This window comes from Procambarus clarkii, chromosome 63 (genome assembly GCF_040958095.1).
Source record: "Procambarus clarkii isolate CNS0578487 chromosome 63, FALCON_Pclarkii_2.0, whole genome shotgun sequence".
Taxonomy (NCBI): domain Eukaryota; kingdom Metazoa; phylum Arthropoda; class Malacostraca; order Decapoda; family Cambaridae; genus Procambarus; species Procambarus clarkii.
In genome coordinates this window covers 19,139,789-19,158,724 of record NC_091212.1, presented here as the reverse complement: position 1 = coordinate 19,158,724, position 18,936 = coordinate 19,139,789, and the positions used below count along the sequence as shown (strand labels likewise).

The 18,936-nt window shown below is 42.8% G+C and overlaps 2 protein-coding genes across 2 annotated transcripts; both read right to left on the bottom strand.

Moving 5' to 3' along the window:
- Positions 1 to 3,532: 3,532 nt before the first annotated feature.
- On the bottom strand, positions 3,533 to 4,358 carry LOC138354534 (protein FAM200B-like). Its single transcript, XM_069308895.1, has 3 exons — positions 4,257 to 4,358; positions 4,017 to 4,149; positions 3,533 to 3,795 (listed from the first exon to the last, which is right to left on the bottom strand). The coding sequence occupies exons 1-3, from the start codon at positions 4,356 to 4,358 to the stop codon at positions 3,533 to 3,535; spliced, it is 498 nt and encodes a 165-aa protein (XP_069164996.1).
- Positions 4,359 to 10,366: 6,008 nt separating this feature from the next.
- Positions 10,367 to 10,762, bottom strand: LOC138354533 (uncharacterized PPE family protein PPE24-like). The gene has a single exon (XM_069308894.1). It carries the CDS (start codon positions 10,760 to 10,762, stop codon positions 10,367 to 10,369), a length of 396 nt encoding a protein of 131 aa, XP_069164995.1.
- Between the last annotated feature and the right edge of the window lie 8,174 nt (positions 10,763 to 18,936).

Below are 18,936 nucleotides of genomic sequence, written 5' to 3'. Positions count from 1 at the left end.
TCAGAGGGGAGTGAGAATCCCCCCACCAGCAGGCCAGCACCCCCAGGGAGGACTGTAACAGAAGCCTCCACCAACCAACCCCTCAGCCATCCCCCCCACCAATCACCTGCACCTCCCCAGACAGTAAAGTCCCCCTTCAGACCATGCCCCCCATATTCCCTGACCCCAGACCCCCCCCCCCTGTCCCCCCATGCTCTTTTTCTTCCCCAAGAAACCCTACTCCAGATCCTCACTGTTCCTGTACCCCATGCTCTTCCCTGTTTCTCCAGCCTGTGCCCTTCCCAGTTCCTCCACCCCAAGCTCTCCTCCCTACCCCACCCCTCCCTCCCTGACCCCCCTCCTTAGGCTCCCCCTCCCATCCCAAACCCCTGACCTCCCTGCCAATCCTCCCCAGTCTACTCAGCATACCCCATCCCTTGACCTCCCACTACATGCCCCTCCAGCTCCCCCATCTCATGCCCCAACTAACCCCCAACCCCAGACCCCCTCAGCCACATCACGTCAGACTACCCCCAGCCCCCCTGTTCCAGATCCTCCCAGCCCCCTCACTCCCCAGACCCCCCCAGGTCCTCCTTCCTAGGCTCACCCATCCCAGACATCCCCTGCCTCCCAACTCCAGTGGAATCAACAGAAACAGAGATGGACAGAAGAGAGTCAGCTTCAAGGTCATGTACTCGAACATAGATGGGATTACAAACAAGGCCAGTGAACTTAGGGAAAGAACACAAGAAGTAAACCCAGATGTGATTGGACTCACAAAAACAAAACTCTCAGGAATCATAATGAATGCAGTGTTTCCACAGGACTAAACTGTAATAAGAAAAGAGAGGGAAGGAAGGGGAGGAGGCGGAGTGGCTCTACTGATGAGAAAGGAAAGAAGTTTTGAGGAGATGGTTATTCCGGGCTGCGAAGGGTTCAGAGACTTCATAACAGGCACCATGACGATGGGAGGACCAAGAGTAGTAGTAGCAGTGATATATAACCCACCACCAAATGAAAGAAGACCCAGGCAAGAGTATGACAGAAACAACATAGCAGTTAACATTATAATTGAGAGAGCAGCCGCTGCTGCCTGTAAAAACCGATCCCATCTGCTCATCATGGGTGACTTTAGTCATGGAAGGATAGACTGGGAAAAACAGGGAACCACATGGAGGTGAGGAAACATGGAGAGCGAAGCTGTTGGAGGTGATGACTTGAAACTTTTTAAGTCAGCATGTCAAGGGTCCCACAAGGTTATCATGATGTTATCTTGAGATGTTTTCGGGGCTTAGTGTCCCCGCGGCCCGGTCCTCGACCAGGCCTCCAATCCCCCATAAGCAGCCCGTGACAGCTGACTAACTCCCAGGTACTTATTTACTACTAGGTAACAGGTCCATCAGGGTGAAAGAAACTCTGTCCATTGTTTCTCGCTGGCACCCGGGATCGAACCCGGGACCACAAGATCACGCGACCAGTGTTCTGTCCGCTCAGCCACCGGCTCCCTCGAGAATGAGAGGCAATGATGAACCAGCAAGACTCGACCAAGTATTCACTCTGAACGATTCAGACATAAGGGAAATCGGTCTTGAAGCCCCCGTGGGTATGAGTGATCACAGTGTACTGTTGTTTGAGTATCTGGTCGAAGAAGGGTTAATGTACTCACAGAAGGGACCAGAAAGCAAGAGGCCGGCATTCCGGAAAGGAAACTGTGAAGAGATGAGAAAATTCCTAACTGAAGTAGCTTGGGAAACAGAGCTCAGAGGAAAGACGGTTCAAGACATGATGGACTTCATCACACAGAAGTGTAAGGAGGCAGCAGACAAGTTCACCCCAGTCCAAAAGGAAAAAATAAAATGGAGGTGAGAAACCCATTGTTCAATCAGTGGTTGCAAGCTAGCAATGCAACTAAGTTAAAGGGCGTGGAGAAACTACAGAAACAACAGAACACTAGAGAGCAGAGAAAGATATCAGAGCGCCAGGAATGAATACATCAGTGTGAGAAGAGAGATAGAGAGGCAATATGAAAATGACATAGCGAGCAAGGCAAAGACTCAACCCAAACTGCTGCATAGCCACATCAGGAGGAAAACAACAGTGAAGGAACAGGTAATGAAACTGACGATAGAGGCAGAAAGATTCACTACAAACGACAAGGAAGTGTGCGATTAATTCGATAAGAAATTCCAGGAAGTCTTCACCTCAGAGCAAGGAGAAGTCCCAGAGATGAGGGAGGAAACATCAACCCAGACACCACTAGAGGAGTTTGTGATTACCAGTGGGGAGATGAGGAAGCATCTGCTAGATATGGACGTGACAAAGGCAATAGGCCCGGATGGAATCTCACCATGGATTCTAAAAGAAGGAGCAGAGGCTCTGTGCCTACCACTCTCCATGGTGTACAACAAGTCACTAGTAACAAGTGAACTGCTAAAAATTTGGAAAAGGGCTAATGTAGTCCCAATATACAAGAAGGGTGATAGGCAGGAGGCACTGAACTACAGGTCAGTGTCCCTAACTTGCATTCCATGCAAGATGATGGAAAAGATTGTGCGAAAAAAGTTAGTGGAACATCTGGAGCGGAGGAACTTTGTAACACAACATCAACATGGGTTCAGAGATGGCAAATCATGCCTAACAGGATTAATTGAGTTCTATGACCAGGCAACAAAAATCGGGCAAGGGAGAGAGGACTGGGCAGACTGCATATTTCTGGACTGCCGGAGAGCTTTTGACACAATACCACATAAGAGACTAGTGCACAAACTGGAGATGCAGGCAGGAGTGAAAGGGAGGTACTCCACTGGATAAGAGAGTACTTAAGCAACAGGACACAGCGAGTCACCGTAAGGGGAAAGGTCTCGGAGTGGCGGGGAGTCACCAGTGGAGTCCCACAGGGATCAGTCCTTGGAACTATACTGTTTCTGATATACGTAAATGATCTCCCAGAAGGAATTGACTCGTTCCACTCGATGTTTGCTGATGATACAAAAATTATGAGAAGGATCAAGACAGAGGAGGATAGTATGAGACAACAAGATGACCTAGATCAGTGGTCTTCAACCTTTTTTAATGTCGTCCACCTCTAGTGGTGATTAAGTAGAAGCTGTCCACTTCCACCCCGAAAAAGTCTCATTAAAAATCTCACGTTTTTAATATTTAAAATCTATGTTTCATATCTCATTTCTATGACTATGTAAACAGAAAAAAGCAGTTTCTCTTATTTGTTATTTAACTTTTACATATTCATCCATATATTTACACATCTCATCTCAAACTAAGAGGCTCAAAATACACAAGTTAACATTAAGTATGCCATTTAGACGCATTTTCCTTCACTAAAGTAAAACTGCAGACAATGTTTGCTATATTTGGTACGGTATTAATAAATAAAACAAATAGTAATCCTTTATAAAAAAAAGTGAGTGGCTTGGCTGCTGTTGCACTTCGTCTGCTATAAGGATGAATCGAGGTGTCAGACGATTTTCAAGTGCAACTCGCATGAGAGGATCCAAGTTCAGGATTGCATTCCTTTTCTTTGTCTTCACCAAAACTAAACTAGAGAACCCTGGCTCAGACAAATATATGATGTTGGCATCTGTACAAATATATCTATTGCCTGCTCAGCTAGATCCTTGTACTCTGCAATATCAAGCAGGGTAACCCAAAAATCCATGGGATGGCTAAATGTCTTGAAAACTGCTTTTTGTGAATAATCTGCTCGAAGCTCTAAAAGAGCATCACAATGATCAGTTCCTTCATCTGCGAAGGGATTAAGCATCCACATGCTGGAGGTCAGCTGGTCATTCTCACTGTCTGGGAAATAGAAGTCAAGGTTTTCTTGTTTTAAAGTAAGGTGTCTGATAACTGATGTGACATATGTACCTCCAGTGTCTGCTCTGTTGTCTGCATACCATGTTCCCAGCCACATTCTCTCATAAATGAGTCAAAAAATTCAAAATCAGAAAAGCTCCTGTTCTCTACATTGCTTTTCCATCTTTTCACCTTCAGTTTAAATGCATTTATTTTCCCTATACCTGTAAAAATATCCCCACCTTTGCCTTGCTGACTGATGTTTAGCTTGTTCAGATGATCAAAGATTGAAGCCTTGTAAGACAATTTTGCCAGCCAGAGCACATCCTGACATTTGACTGCCATGGGGTTTGCTTCCTAAGTAAAGAAAACACAGAACTGCTCTCTCAATGTAAACACTCGATTAAAAACCTTACCCCATTCGTACCCCATAGATAGCCTTACCCCATAGAAAGCCAACGTACATCAGTATGAATGAGGAGTTTTGTGAAATTAGCTTCTATATCCTTACACAACTCACGAAACATTCTATGCTTCTTTGCATGTGCACAGATATGATTAACCATTTTGACAACATCATCAAGTAGAAGCTCAATCACTTTTCTCCTTAGCATTTCTAGTTTCATTCAGTCGCTGTGCCACTAACGCTTCCCTGTGAACCACACACTGAATTGCGACACAATTTGGTAAGACCGCTTGGATTTTCTTTATAATGCCATTGATTGCACCGACCATAGCTTTAGCACCATCAGTAGCAACAGACTTGCATTGTGACCAGTCTGTGCCCTCTTCAATAATGAAATCATGAAGTTTCTGAAAAATGTTGTGCTGTTGTTTCTATGCCCAGCTGGAGGAAGCACAAATAATGTTCAACAATGGTTTTCTCTTCTAAGTCTGGAAACCGACAGTCAACAATCAGCTGTGCTTCTCCTCCTATGTCTGTGGTTTCATCCAGTTGAATGTCAAACGAAGCGGCTAGACGCCCCTACTATCAGGGTCTTGCGAGTAGGCGAGGTGGCAACCTCGATGTTACAATAGGTAAATATGTATTTGTAGTATGTATTTTAAGAAATATAGGAGAGAGAGAGAGAGTCTCTTGTATATTATACAGACACGTGCAGGCGAGGATCTCGTCCACCCAGTAGTCCAACCCTAGACAGTTGTCCACCCTTCACTTAATCTCGTCCACTATAAGGTGGACTGTCCACCCAGGTTGAATAGCACTGACCTAGACAAACTGAAGGAATGGTCCGACAAATGGCAACTAAAGTTCAACCCAAGTAAATGTTAGGTAATGAAACTAGGAGGAGGAACTAGGAGGCCAGTCACTGGATACCGAATGGGAGATGAAGTCCTTCACGAAACGGACAAAGAGAAAAATCTGGGAGTTGATATCATGCCAAACCTGTTTCCTGAAGCCCACATCAAGAGAATAACATCAGCGGCCTATGCGAAGCTGGTTAACATCAGAACTGCTTTCAGAAACCTGTGTAAGGAATCCTTCAGAACTTTGTATACCCCATATGTAAGGCCAATCCTGGAGTATGCAGCCCCACCATGGAGTCCATATCTAGTCAAGCACAAGACGAAGCTGGAAAAAGTTCAGAGGTATGCCACTAGGCTAGTCCCAGAATTAAGAGGTATGAGTTATGAGGACAGACTACTTGAACTGCACCTATCGTCGCTGGAAGACAGAAGAGCTAAGGGAGACATGATCACCACATACAAAATTCTCAGGGGAATTGACAGGGTAGACAAGGATGGATTATTTAACACGGATGATACACGCACAAGGGGACATAGGTGGAAGCTGAGTACCCAAATGAGTCACAGAGACATTAGAAAGAACTTTTTAAGTGTCAGAGTAATTAGTAAATGGAATGCACTAGGAAGTGATGTGGTGGAAGCTGACTCTATATACAGTTTCAAATGTAGATATGACAGATCTCAGTAGGATCAGGAATCTGTACATCAGTTGATTGGCGGTTGAGAGGCGGGACCAAGGAGCCGAAGCTCAACCCCCGCAACCACAATTAGGTGAGTACACATACTGTGAAGGGTTCAGCGACCACCACATAACTAGCACCATGGCAACTGGAGCGCAAAAAATAATGATATATAACCCCGACCAAATGACAGAAGACCCAGACAGGAATATGATAGAAACAACATGGTAACCATTAATATAATAGAGAGAGCAACTTCTGTCGCTAGCAGGAATGACTCCAGACTGTTAATCATGAGAGACTTCAACCACGGGAAGATAGACTGGGATAACAAGAGACCCACATGGAGGACCAAGCACCTAGAGAACTAAACTACTGGTCGTGGCAACAAGAAACTTTCTAAGCTAACATGTCAAGGGATCCACAAGAATGAGATGATGATGAACCAATCAAATCTGATCTGACATTCACCTTGAACGAGTCAGACATAAGGGAAATTAAGTTGGAAGCCAGCATGGGGATGAGTGACCACAGTGTACTGATAGTTGAGCGTCTGGCGGAAGTAGGAAGAATCTACCTTAAGAGACGACCAGACAGCGAAGGGATCGCATACAAAAAGTGATACTATGAGATGTGAACATTCCTAATAGAAATACCAGGGGAAACAGAACTCAGTGTACAGATAGTATCTCTACTGTACAGATACACGGTACCATATGGGAGATTAAATCTTGTGGGGAGAAAGAAACTACTGCTGCTCTATTCGGTCTTGGCTTTGGTTCTATGCTTAGAACCTTGTATACCACATACGTCAGACAAATCCTAGACTATGCAGCTCTTGTGTGAAGTCCGTATTTAGTCAAGCATAAGACTAAATTGTAGGTTCGAAGGTATGCCACCAGACTAGTACTCTAGCTGAAGGTTATGAGCTACGAGGAATGACTTCGAGACACACACACACACACACACACACACACACACACACACACACACACACACACACACACACACACACACACACACACACACATACACACACACACACACACATACACACACACACACACACACATACACACACACACACACACACACACACACACACACACACACACACACACACACACACACACACACACACACACACACACACACACACACACACATACACACACACAGATAAACAAGGAGATACAGGCCAACATAAAGTTACTATTCTGACAGTGAAATATGTGTCATTGTATCCAATAGATCATGAGAAACAGATACAGTAAAGTGCGGCCCTTCATCTGTGTAGGTGTGTATCTTAGTGGAGCCCTCCCTCCTTCCACACCCCTCCCTCCACACCCCCTCCACACCCCTCCACACCCCTCCCTCCCTCCCTCCCTCCACACCCCTCCCTCCACACCCCTCCCTCCCTCCCTCCCTCCACACCCCCTCCACACCCCTCCCTCCCTCCACACCCCTCCCTCCCTCCACCCCACCTCCACACCCCATCCACGAGAGGTATGAGGATAGTGTATACAGTGGTGTAGAGTGTAAATGTAGTGAGAAGGGGGACGATACTCACCTAGTTGTACTCACCTAATTGTACTCACCTAATTGTACTTGCGGGGGTTGAGCTTTGTCTCTTTGGTCCCGCCTCTCAACTGTCAATCAACTGGTGTACAGATTCCTGAGCCTACTGGGCCCTATCATATCTACGTTTGAAACTGTGTATGGAGTCAGCCTCCACCACATCACTGCCTAATGCATTCCATTTATTAACTACTCTGACACTGAAAAAGTTCTTTCTAACGTCTCTGTGGCTCATCTGGGTACTAAGTTTCCACCTGTGTCCCCTTGTTCGTGTCCCACTCGTGCTGAAGAGTTTGTCTCTGTCCACCCGGCTTTGGGAGCCGGTCGGCCGAGCGGACAGCACGCTGGTCTTGGATTTTGGATTTGGGAGGGACTTGGGTAAATACTGGTTCAGTAACAGGGTTGTTGATTTGTGGAACCAATTGCCGCGTAACATTGTGGAGGTGGGGTCCCTCGATTGTTTCAGGCGCGGGTTGGACGGGTGTGTGAGTGGGATTGGGTGGTTGTAGAGTGGGAGCTGCCTCGTGTGGGCCGGTGGGCCTTCTGCGTTTGCCTTTGTTCTTATGTTCTTAATTTGCCGATGATACGAAGGTCGGTGGGGAGGTTGGTTCGGGGGAGGACTCACTATCACTTCGGGTTGGTCTGGATGGGGTTTTGAGGTGGTCGAGGGGTTGGCGGATGCAGTTTGGTGCTGATAAGTGTAGGGTTCTGAGGTTGGGTGGTGATGGTGGGGTTGCAGGGTGCGAGCTGGGTGGTGTTGAGGTTGCGAAGTCGAATTGCGAAAGGGATCTAGGAGTTATGATTAGCAAGAATTTAAAACAAAAGGATCAATGCATAAATGTTCGTAATAAGACAAATCGGACACTTGGATTTATTAATCGCAGCGTTAGTAACAAGACACCTGGTGTGGTTCTCAAGCTATATCTTGCTCTAGTTAGGCCCCATTTAGATTATGCAGTTCAGTTTTGATCGCCATATTATAGAATGGATATAAATTCACTTGAACGTGTCCAGCGTAGGATGACTAAGTTAATTCCCCAAATTAGAAATCTTTCATATGAAGAGAGATTAACAAAGCTTAAGCTGCATTCACTGGAAAGGCGAAGAGTTAGGGGTGACATGATAGAGGTTTACAAGTGGATGAATGGACATAACAAAGGGGATATTAATAGGGTATTAAAAGTATCAACACAAGACAGAACACGAAACAATGGGTATAAATTGGATAAGTTTAGATTTAGGAAAGACTTGGGTAAATACTGGTTCAGTAACAGGGTTGTTGATTTGTGGAACCAATTGCCGCGTAACGTTGTGGAGGTGGGGTCCCTCGATTGTTTCAAGCATGGGTTGGACATGTATATGAGTGGGATTGGGTGGTTATAAATAGGAGCTGCCTCGTATGGGCCAACAGGCCTTCTGCAGTTGCCTTTGTTCTTATGTTCTTATGTCTTGTGATCCTGTGGTCCAGGGTTCGATCCCGGGCGCCGGCGAGAAACATATGGGCAGTTTCTTTCACCCTATGCCCCTGTTACCTAGCAGTAAAAAAGGTACCTGGGTGTTAGTCAGCTGTCACGGGATGCTTCCTGGGGGTGGAGGCCTGGTCGAGGACCGGGCCGCGGGGACACTAAAAAGCCCCGAAATCATCTCAAGATAACCTCAAGATAACCCCTGTCAATTCCCCTGAGAATTTTGTAGGTGGTTATCATGTCTCCCCCTTACTCTTCTGATTTTTAGGGATGTGAGGTTCAGCTCCTTTAGCCTTTCCTCGTAACTCATTCCTCTCAGTTCCGGGACGAGCCTGGTGGCATACCGCTGAATCTTCTCTAACTTTGTCTTGTCTTTAACTAGGTATTGACTCCAGGCTGGCGCTGCATACTCCAGGATTGGTCTGACATAAGTGGTATACAGGGTCCTGAACGATTCCTTATACAAGTTTCTAAAGGCAGTTCTTATGTTGGTCAGTCTAGCATATGTCGCTGATGATATCCTTTTGATGTAGGCCTCTGGGACCTACATGATAACCTAGGGTTATCATGTAGGCCTGATAACGCCTGGGGGAGACATGATAACCACCTACAAAATTCGGTGTGATATCGACCCCCCAGATCTTTCTCTCTATTTGACTCTTGCAGGATTTCACCTCCCAGATGGTACCTTGTGTTCAGCCTCCTGCTCCCTTCGCCTAATTTCATTACTTTACACTTTCCTGAGTTGAACTTTAGCAGCCATTTTCTAGACCATTCCTCCTGTTTTTCCAGGTCGTCCTGTAGTCTCTGTCTATCTTTATTGGTCTTGATTCTTCTCATAATTTTTGCATCATCAGCAAACATTGAGAGGAACGAGTCTATGCCCTCCGGAAGATCGTTTACATATATTAGAAACAAGATGGGTCCAAGTACTGAGCCCTGTGGGACTCCGCTGGTGACATCTCGTCATTCTGATGTCTCCTCCTTCACCGTTGCTCGCTGTTTAGTGTTGATTAAGTACTCCCTTATCCTCTGCAGCACCTTCCCTTTTGCTCCTGCCTGTTGTTCGAACTTTTTAACAGCCTTTTATGGGGTACTGTGTCAAAGGCTTTTTGGCAGTCCAGGAAAATGCAGTCTGCCCACCCTTCCCTTTCCTGCCTAATTTTTGTTGCCTGGTCATAAAAATCTAGTAAACCTGTGAGGCAAGAATTACCATGTCTGAACCCAAGTTGGTGGTGCGTTACAAAGTTATTTCCCTCCAGATGCTCTACGAGCCTTTTCCTCGCGATCTTCTTCATCACCTTGCATGGTATACAAGTTAAGGAAACTGGCCTCTTGCCTGTCACCCTTCCTGTATATTGGGACTACGTTAGCTGTCTTCCAACTTTCTGGTAGGTCTCCTGTTTCCAGTGACCTGTTATACACCATAGAGAGTGGCACACTTAGTGCTTCTGCACTTTCCTTTATTATCCATAGTGTCTGTCAGATTCTGTCAGGCCCAACAGCCTTTGTCACATCCAGCTCCAGCAGACACCTTTTGACCTCATCACTGGTGAGGTCAAATTCCTCCATGAATTGGAGAAATCAAGTTGCTTGGTTAGCCTCCTCCTCCTCCTCCAAAGTTACTGGCGCCATAGTTACTGGTCCAATAGTTACTGGTCCAATAGTTACTGGTGCAATAGTTACTGGTCCAATAGTTACTGGTGCAATAGTTACTGGTCCAATAGTTACTGGTCCAATATTTACTGGTGCAATAGTTACTGGTGCAATAGTTACTGGTGCAATAGTTACTGGTCCAATATTTACTGGTGCAATAGTTACTGGTGCAATAGTTACTGGTCCAATAGTTACTGGTGCCATAGTTACTGTTGCAATAGTTACTGGTGCCATAGTTACTGGTCCAATAGTTACTGGTGCCATAGTTAATGGTGCAATATTTACTGGTCCAATTGTAACTGGTGCCATAGTTACTGGTGTCATAGTTACTGGTGCAATAGTTACTATTGGTCCATTAACTATTGGAACAGTATCTATTAGACCAGTAACTATTGGACCAGTAACTATTGGACCAGTAACTATTGGACCAGTAACTATTGGACCAGTAAGTATTGCACCATTAACTATTGGACCAGTAACTATTGGACCAGTAACTATTGGTCTAGTAACTATTGGACCAGTAACTATTGGACCAGTAACTACTGGACCAGTAAGTATTGGACCAGTAACTATTGGACCAGTAACTTTTGCACCAGTAACTATTGGACCATTAACTATTGGTCTAGTAACTATTGGACCAGTAACTATTGGACCATTAACTATTGGTCTAGTAACTATTGGACCAGTAACTATTGGACCAGTAACTTTTGCACCAGTAACTATTGGACCAGTAACTATTGGACCAGTAACTTTTGCACCAGTAACTATTGCACCAGTAACTATTGCACCAGTAACTATTGCACCAGTAACTATTGGACCAGTAACTATTGGACCAGTAACTAAGAACATAAGAACATAAGAACAAAGGTAACTGCAGAAGGCCTATTGGCCCATACGAGGCAGCTCCTATTCTATAACCACCCAATCCCACTCATATACTTGTCCAACCCGTGCTTGAAACAATCGAGGGACCCCACCTCCACAATGTTACGCGGCAATTGGTTCCACAAATCAACAACCCTGTTACTGAACCAGTATTTACCCAAGTCTTTCCTAAATCTAAACTTATCCAATTTATATCCATTGTTTCGTGTTCTGTCCTGTGTTGATACTTTTAATACCCTATTAATATCCCCCCGGTTATGTCCATTCATCCACTTGTAAACCTCTATCATGTCACCCCTAACTCTTCGCCTTTCCAGTGAATGCAACTTAAGCTTTGTTAATCTTTCTTCATATGAAAGATTTCTAATTTGGGGAATTAACTTAGTCATCCTACGCTGGACACGTTCAAGTGAATTTATATCCATTCTATAATATGGCGACCAAAACTGAACTGCATAATCTAAATGGGGCCTAACTAGAGCAAGATATAGCTTGAGAACCACACCAGGTGTCTTGTTACTAACGCTGCGATTAATAAATCCAAGTGTCCGATTTGCCTTATTACGAACATTTATGCATTGATCCTTTTGTTTTAAATTCTTACTAATCATAACTCCCAGATCCCTTTCGCAATCCGACTTCGCAATCACAACACCATCTAGCTCGTATCTTGTAACTCTATCATCATTACCTAACCTCAGAACTTTACATTTATCAGCATTAAACTGCATCTGCCAATCCTTTGACCATTTCAAAACCCTATCTAGATCAACTTGAAGTGATAGTGAGTCCTCCTCCGAATTAATTTCCCTACCGATTTTCGTATCATCGGCAAATTTGCAAATGTTGCTACTCAAACCTGAATCTAAATCATTTATATATATTATAAACAACAGAGGTCCCAGGACAGAGCCTTGAGGCACTCCACTTACAACATTTTCCCACTCTGACTTGATTCCATTTATACTAACTCTCTGTTTCCTTTGGTATAGCCATGCCCTAATCCAGCTTAATATAGCACCCCCAATACCATGAGACTCTATTTTTTTAATCAGTCTTTCATGTGGCACTGTATCAAAAGCTTTGCTAAAGTCAAGGTATACAACATCGCAATCCTTACCACTATCAACTGCCTCAACAATGCTAGAATAAAAAGATAACAAATTTGTTAAACATGAACGGCCATTTATAAAACCATGTTGCGACTCAATTATTAATTTATGTTTTTCAAGATGAAGACGAATTTTATTTGCTATTATAGATTCGAGTAACTTTCCCACAATAGACGTTAGGCTAATTGGTCGATAGTTAGACGCAAGTGATCTATCTCCTTTCTTAAAAACTGGTATCACATTAGCAACTTTCCAAAACTCTGGCACTCTGCCTGACTCTATTGATTTATTAAATATGGTTGACAGTGGGTCACAAAGCTCCTCTTTGCATTCTTTAAGCACCCTAGCAAACACTTCATCCGGCCCTGGGGATTTGTTTGGTTTGAGTTTTACTATTTGTTTAAGAACATCCTCCCTGGTAACTGCTAAACTCGTCAACCTGTCCTCGTCCCCACCCACATAGACTTGTTCGGCTGAAGGCATATTGTTAAGTTCCTCTTTAGTAAATACAGATACAAAATATTTATTAAAAATACTACTCATCTCTTCATCACTATCTGTTATTTGACCTGTCTCAGTTTTTAATGGACCTATCCTTTCCCTAGTCTTAGTACGATATAACTGAAAAAACCCTTTAGGATTTGTCTTTGCTTGCCCTGCTATGCGAACTTCATAGTTTCTTTTTGCTTTCCTTATCTCTTTTTTAACATTTCTAACCAGTTGTACGAATTCCTGTTCTAAAGTGACCTCCCCATTTTTAATCCTTTTGTACCAAGCTCTCTTTTTACCTATAAGGTTCTTCAAATTCTTTGTTATCCACTTTGGGTCATTAGTATACGATCTATTCAATTTGTATGGTATACTACGTTCCTGAGCTTTGTTTAGAATATTCTTAAATAAGTTATATATTGAATCCACATCGAAATCCCCATTTAAGTCACCTATCGCTGGGTTCATGTCTCGCTCCAAGACCGGCCCACACCCCATACCCAAGCCTTTCCAATCAATTTGACCCAAAAAATTTCTTAGGCTATTAAAATCAGCTTTTCGAAAATCTGGCACTTTAACAGAATTTTCTCCTACTGGTCTATTCCATTCTATGCTAAATCTGATTTCTTTGTGATCACTGCTCCCTAGCTCACTCCCTATTTCGATGTCATTAATTTGCGTTTCCCTGTTAGTTAACACTAAATCTAAAATATTATTTTCCCGTGTTGGTTCCTTAATGTGTTGCGTAAGAAAGCAATCGTCAATTAATTCTAGAAAATCTTCTGCTTCACTATTCCCTGTTTTGTTCAACCAGTTTATTCCGCTAAAATTAAAGTCACCCATGACATAAATACTGTTAGATCTAGATGCTCTAGATATTTCATCCCACAGATGCTTTGCTTCCATTCTGTCTAAATTTGGTGGCCTATATATTACTCCTATTATAATATTATTAGCTTTTTCGTTTAATTCAATCCAAATAGTTTCTGTGTGTGGCTCTGTTTTGATTCCCTCTTTGAGACTACATTTCAAATTGTCCCTAACATATATGGCTACTCCACCTCCTCGTCTAATATATCTATCTGTGTGAAATAGTTTAAATCCATATATTTGATATTCAGCTAATAGTTCTCTATTTTCTACATTCATCCACGTTTCGGTAAGTGCAATAATATCTATTTTTTCTGTGCAGACAACAATCGAGGGACCCCACCTCCACAATGTTACGCGGCAATTGGTTCCACAAATCAACAACCCTGTTACTGAACCAGTATTTACCCAAGTCTTTCCTAAATCTAAATTTATCCAATTTATATCCATTGTTTCGTGTTCTGTCCTGTGTTGATACTTTTAATACCCTATTAATATCCCCCCGGTTATGTCCATTCATCCACTTGTAAACCTCTATCATGTCACCCCTAACTCTTCGCCTTTCCAGTGAATGCAACTTAAGCTTTGTTAATCTTTCTTCATATGAAAGATTTCTAATTTGGGGAATTAACTTAGTCATCCTACGCTGGACACGTTCAAGTGAATTTATATCCATTCTATAATATGGCGACCAAAACTGAACTGCATAATCTAAATGGGGCCTAACTAGAGCAAGATATAGCTTGAGAACCACACCAGGTGTCTTGTTACTAACGCTGCGATTAATAAATCCAAGTGTCCGATTTGCCTTATTACGAACATTTATGCATTGATCCTTTTGTTTTAAATTCTTACTAATCATAACTCCCAGATCCCTTTCGCAATCCGACTTCGTAATCACAACACCATCTAGCTCGTATCTTGTAACTCTATCATCATTACCTAACCTCAGAACTTTACATTTATCAGCATTAAACTGCATCTGCCAATCCTTTGACCAAATATTTTAGAATATTTTGTTTAGAATATTCTTAAATAAGTTATATATTGAATCCACATCGAAATCCCCATTTAAGTCACCTATCGCTGGGTTCATGTCTCGCTCCAAGACCGGCCCACACTCCATACCCCCATACCCAAGACTTTCCAATCAATTTGACCCAAAAAATTTCTTAGGCTATTAAAATCAGCTTTTCGAAAATCTGGCACTTTAACAGAATTTTCTCCTACTGGTCTATTCCATTCTATGCTAAATCTGATTTCTAACTATGGCACCAGTAACTATTGGACCATTAACTGTTGCACCAGTAACTAGTGGACCAGTAACTATTGGACCATTAACTGTTGCACCAGTAACTATGGCACCAGTAACTATTGGACCATTAACTGTTGCACCAGTAACTATGGCACCAGTAACTATTGGACCATTAACTGTTGCACCAGTAACTAGTGGACCAGTAACTAGTGGACCAGTAACTATTGGACCAGTAAATATTGCACCAATAACGTTTGGAACATAAGAACATAAGAACAAATGTAACTGCAGAAGGCCTATTGGCCCATACGAGGCAGCTCCTATCTATAACCACCCAATCCCACTCATATACTTGTCCAACCCGTGCTTGAAATAATCAAGGGACCCCACATCCACCACGTTACGCGGCAATTGGTTCCACAAATCAACAACCCTGTTACTGAACCAGTATTTACCCAAGTCTGTCCTAAATCTAAACTTATCCAATTTATACCCATTGTTTCGTGTTCTGTCTTGTGTTGATATTTTTAATACCCTATTAATATCCCCCCCTGTTATGTCCATTCATCCACTCCTAAACCTCTATCATGTCACCCCTAACTCTTCGCCTTTCCAGTGAATGCAACTTAAGCTTTGTTAATCTTTCTTCATATGAAAGATTTCTAATTTGGGGAATTAACTTAGTCATCCTACGTTGGACACGTTTAAGTGAATTTATATCCATTCTATAATACAGCGACCAAAACTGAACTGCATAATCTAAATGGGGCCTAACTAGAGCAAGATATAGCTTAAGAACCACACCAGGTGTCTTGTTACTAACGCTTTGATTAACATCAATAGGGGTTTGACATCATTGATAGTGTATGAACTGAATGTGGCAAAGTGATCACTAACTAAATCATGAACAATTGATCCTCCGACAGCATTATCACTGAGACCGTGACCAATGACATAATCAAGCCTGCCACCCATGAGGTGTGTGACATTAGAACATAAGAACAAAGGTAACTGCAGAAGGCCTATTGGCCCATACGAGGCAGCTCCTATTCTATAACCACCCAATCCCACTCATATACTTGTCCAACCCGTGCTTGAAACAATCGAGGGACCCCACCTCCACAATGTTACGCGGCAATTGGTTCCACAAATCAACAACCCTGTTACTGAACCAGTATTTACCCAAGTCTTTCCTAAATCTAAACTTATCCAATTTATATCCATTGTTTCGTGTTCTGTCCTGTGTTGATACTTTTAATACCCTATTAATATCCCCCCGGTTATGTCCATTCATCCACTTGTAAACCTCTATCATGTCACCCCTAACTCTTCGCCTTTCCAGTGAATGCAACTTAAGCTTTGTTAATCTTTCTTCATATGAAAGATTTCTAATTTGGGGAATTAACTTAGTCATCCTACGCTGGACACGTTCAAGTGAATTTATATCCATTCTATAATATGGCGACCAAAACTGAACTGCATAATCTAAATGGGGCCTAACTAGAGCAAGATATAGCTTGAGAACCACACCAGGTGTCTTGTTACTAACGCTGCGATTAATAAATCCAAGTGTCCGATTTGCCTTATTACGAACATTTATGCATTGATCCTTTTGTTTTAAATTCTTACTAATCATAACTCCCAGATCCCTTTCGCAATCCGACTTCGCAATCACAACACCATCTAGCTCGTATCTTGTAACTCTATCATCATTACCTAACCTCAGAACTTTACATTTATCAGCATTAAACTGCATCGGCCAATCCTTTGACCATTAGAGGAGTCAAAGTTGACTACGGACATGTTATTATCTCTCAAGTACTTTACAAACACCCTGCCATTCCTGTTTGTTTTGGTGTCACTCAGGCTAGTGTGTCTAGCATTAAAATCACCCGTGACAATGGTTTGAGAGCTGCTGGTGATTTTTGGGAGAGAAGCTTCCACCATATGATCGCACCTTACATATACATTAACTAAGTTAATAAAGCCGGTCGCTGTAGCAATCTGAAACTGCTGATAATATGAGTCGTCACTTTTGTGGTTTTTAACATGTTTACACACTAGGTTACTTTTAACATACGTCAAGATACCGACTTCATGGGAACCAACATTTGAGAAAGCTACATAACCTGGGAGTTTGGGTGGCGTTTTATTTTTATTAGTGTTTGCAGTGTATGGTTCCTGCAGGCACAGTACATCAGAATACACAAACATTTAAATGAATGCCTAACTCTATGGACTCAACGCCGAACGTTTCATTTCCTGCAACTTCGTGAAATAGGTATAAGAGCCGACCTCCCTTTAGTGAGGGAATGGGGATCGACCCCGACCCATTATGACACTCCCTATACAATCATCAGTAAAGCTACAAAGTTTTAATGAGGCTAGCGGCAAGCATCTGCACTCCAGCCTTAGAGAAACATTCTGGTTGATAGACACAGTTGATGGGGTACTCCAGTGGGCCAGGTGGCTGTCAGTCTCTCTACTTCCTCCCTCCACCCGTCTTCTCTCCCTCACTTTCTCTCTCCCTCTCCCACTCTCTCTCACTCCCTTTCTCTCCCACCCTCTCATTTTCTTTCTCTTTATCTCTCACGCTCTCTGCCTGACAGAGGATACTGCAAGCTGGATGACTCCGCATTGTTTAAGCACCCTTAAGCCCAGCCTCCACCCTGCCCACCTCTCTCTCACACATCCCTCCAATGTCTCTCTCCCTATCTCTATCTTTCTCTCTCTCTTTATATATATATATATATATATATATATATATATATATATATATATATATATATATATATATATATATATATATATATATATATATATAAATATATATATATAAATATATATATATATTATTAAATATGACCGAAAAAGTAAGATTAATATTTCTAACACGAATTTTCTCAATCTTTCGTACATTTCTTTTCACTGTTGGAGGTAAATCAAAAATCAATTCTCCAAAATTCATTTTTATTTCTAGTCTGACGCGACACGAGCGCATTTCGTAAAACTTATTACATTTTCAAAGACTTTAGTTTACAAATACACAACTGAATAGAACTTACGCATCTCCGATTTTATATCTACATTTGAGAGAGGTGGATGGGGTGAGGTGGCATTAATAGGGTATTAATTTCATCAACACAAGACAGAACAAGAGGTGGTATTAATAGGGTATTAATTTCATCAACACAAGACAGAACACGAAACAATGGGTATTGAATAGAAGTGTTTGTAGAAAGCCTATTGGTCCATATTTCTTGATGCTTCTATATTGGAGCGGAGTCTTGAGGTGGGTAGAATATAGTTGTGCATTAATACAGCCAATTAATGCACAACTATATTCTTAAATAGCCTCGGTTCAAATAGCCTCGGCTATCACCTCATTATGTCCGGTCGTGATGATCAAGTGGATTAAGGCGTCTTGTACATACCAGTTGCGTGGCTCCTGGGAGTATGGGTTCGAGTCACTTCTGGGGTGTGAGTTTTCAGTTGCATATTGTCCTGGGGACCATTCAGGCTTGTTCGCATTTGTGTTCCTCACGTGTGCCCCAAAGAATGAGGTGATTTGGTAAAATGCTATGCCCAAGATTACTATCCGAGTGCCGGCGGTGGGGTGGTTCAAATAGCCTCGGCTATCACCTCATTATGTCCGGTCGTGATGGTCAAGTGGATTAAGGCGTCTTGTACATACCAGTTGCGTGGCTCCTGGGAGTATGGGTTCGAGTCACTTCTGGGGTGTGAGTTTTCAGTTGCATATTGTCCTGGGGACCATTCAGGCTTCTTCGCATTTGTGTTCCTCACGTGTGCCCCAAAGAATGAGGTGATTTGGTAAAATGCTATGCCCAAGATTACTATCCGAGTGCCGGCGGTGGGGTGGTTCAAAT

What these genes read in the sequence shown, in the direction of transcription:
- LOC138354533 (XM_069308894.1), bottom strand. Translation starts at nt 10,762, where the DNA reads ATGACACCAGTAACTATGGCACCAGTTACAATTGGACCAGTAAATATT.
- LOC138354534 (XM_069308895.1), bottom strand. Translation starts at nt 4,358, where the DNA reads ATGGTTAATCATATCTGTGCACATGCAAAGAAGCATAGAATGTTTCGT. An exon ending in AACTCCTCATTCATACTGAT is followed by an intron (nt 4,150 to 4,256) that starts GTACGTTGGCTT and finishes TTCTTTACTTAG; the next exon opens with GAAGCAAACCCCATGGCAGT. An exon ending in AGGTGGGGATATTTTTACAG is followed by an intron (nt 3,796 to 4,016) that starts GTATAGGGAAAA and finishes TCTATTTCCCAG; the next exon opens with ACAGTGAGAATGACCAGCTG.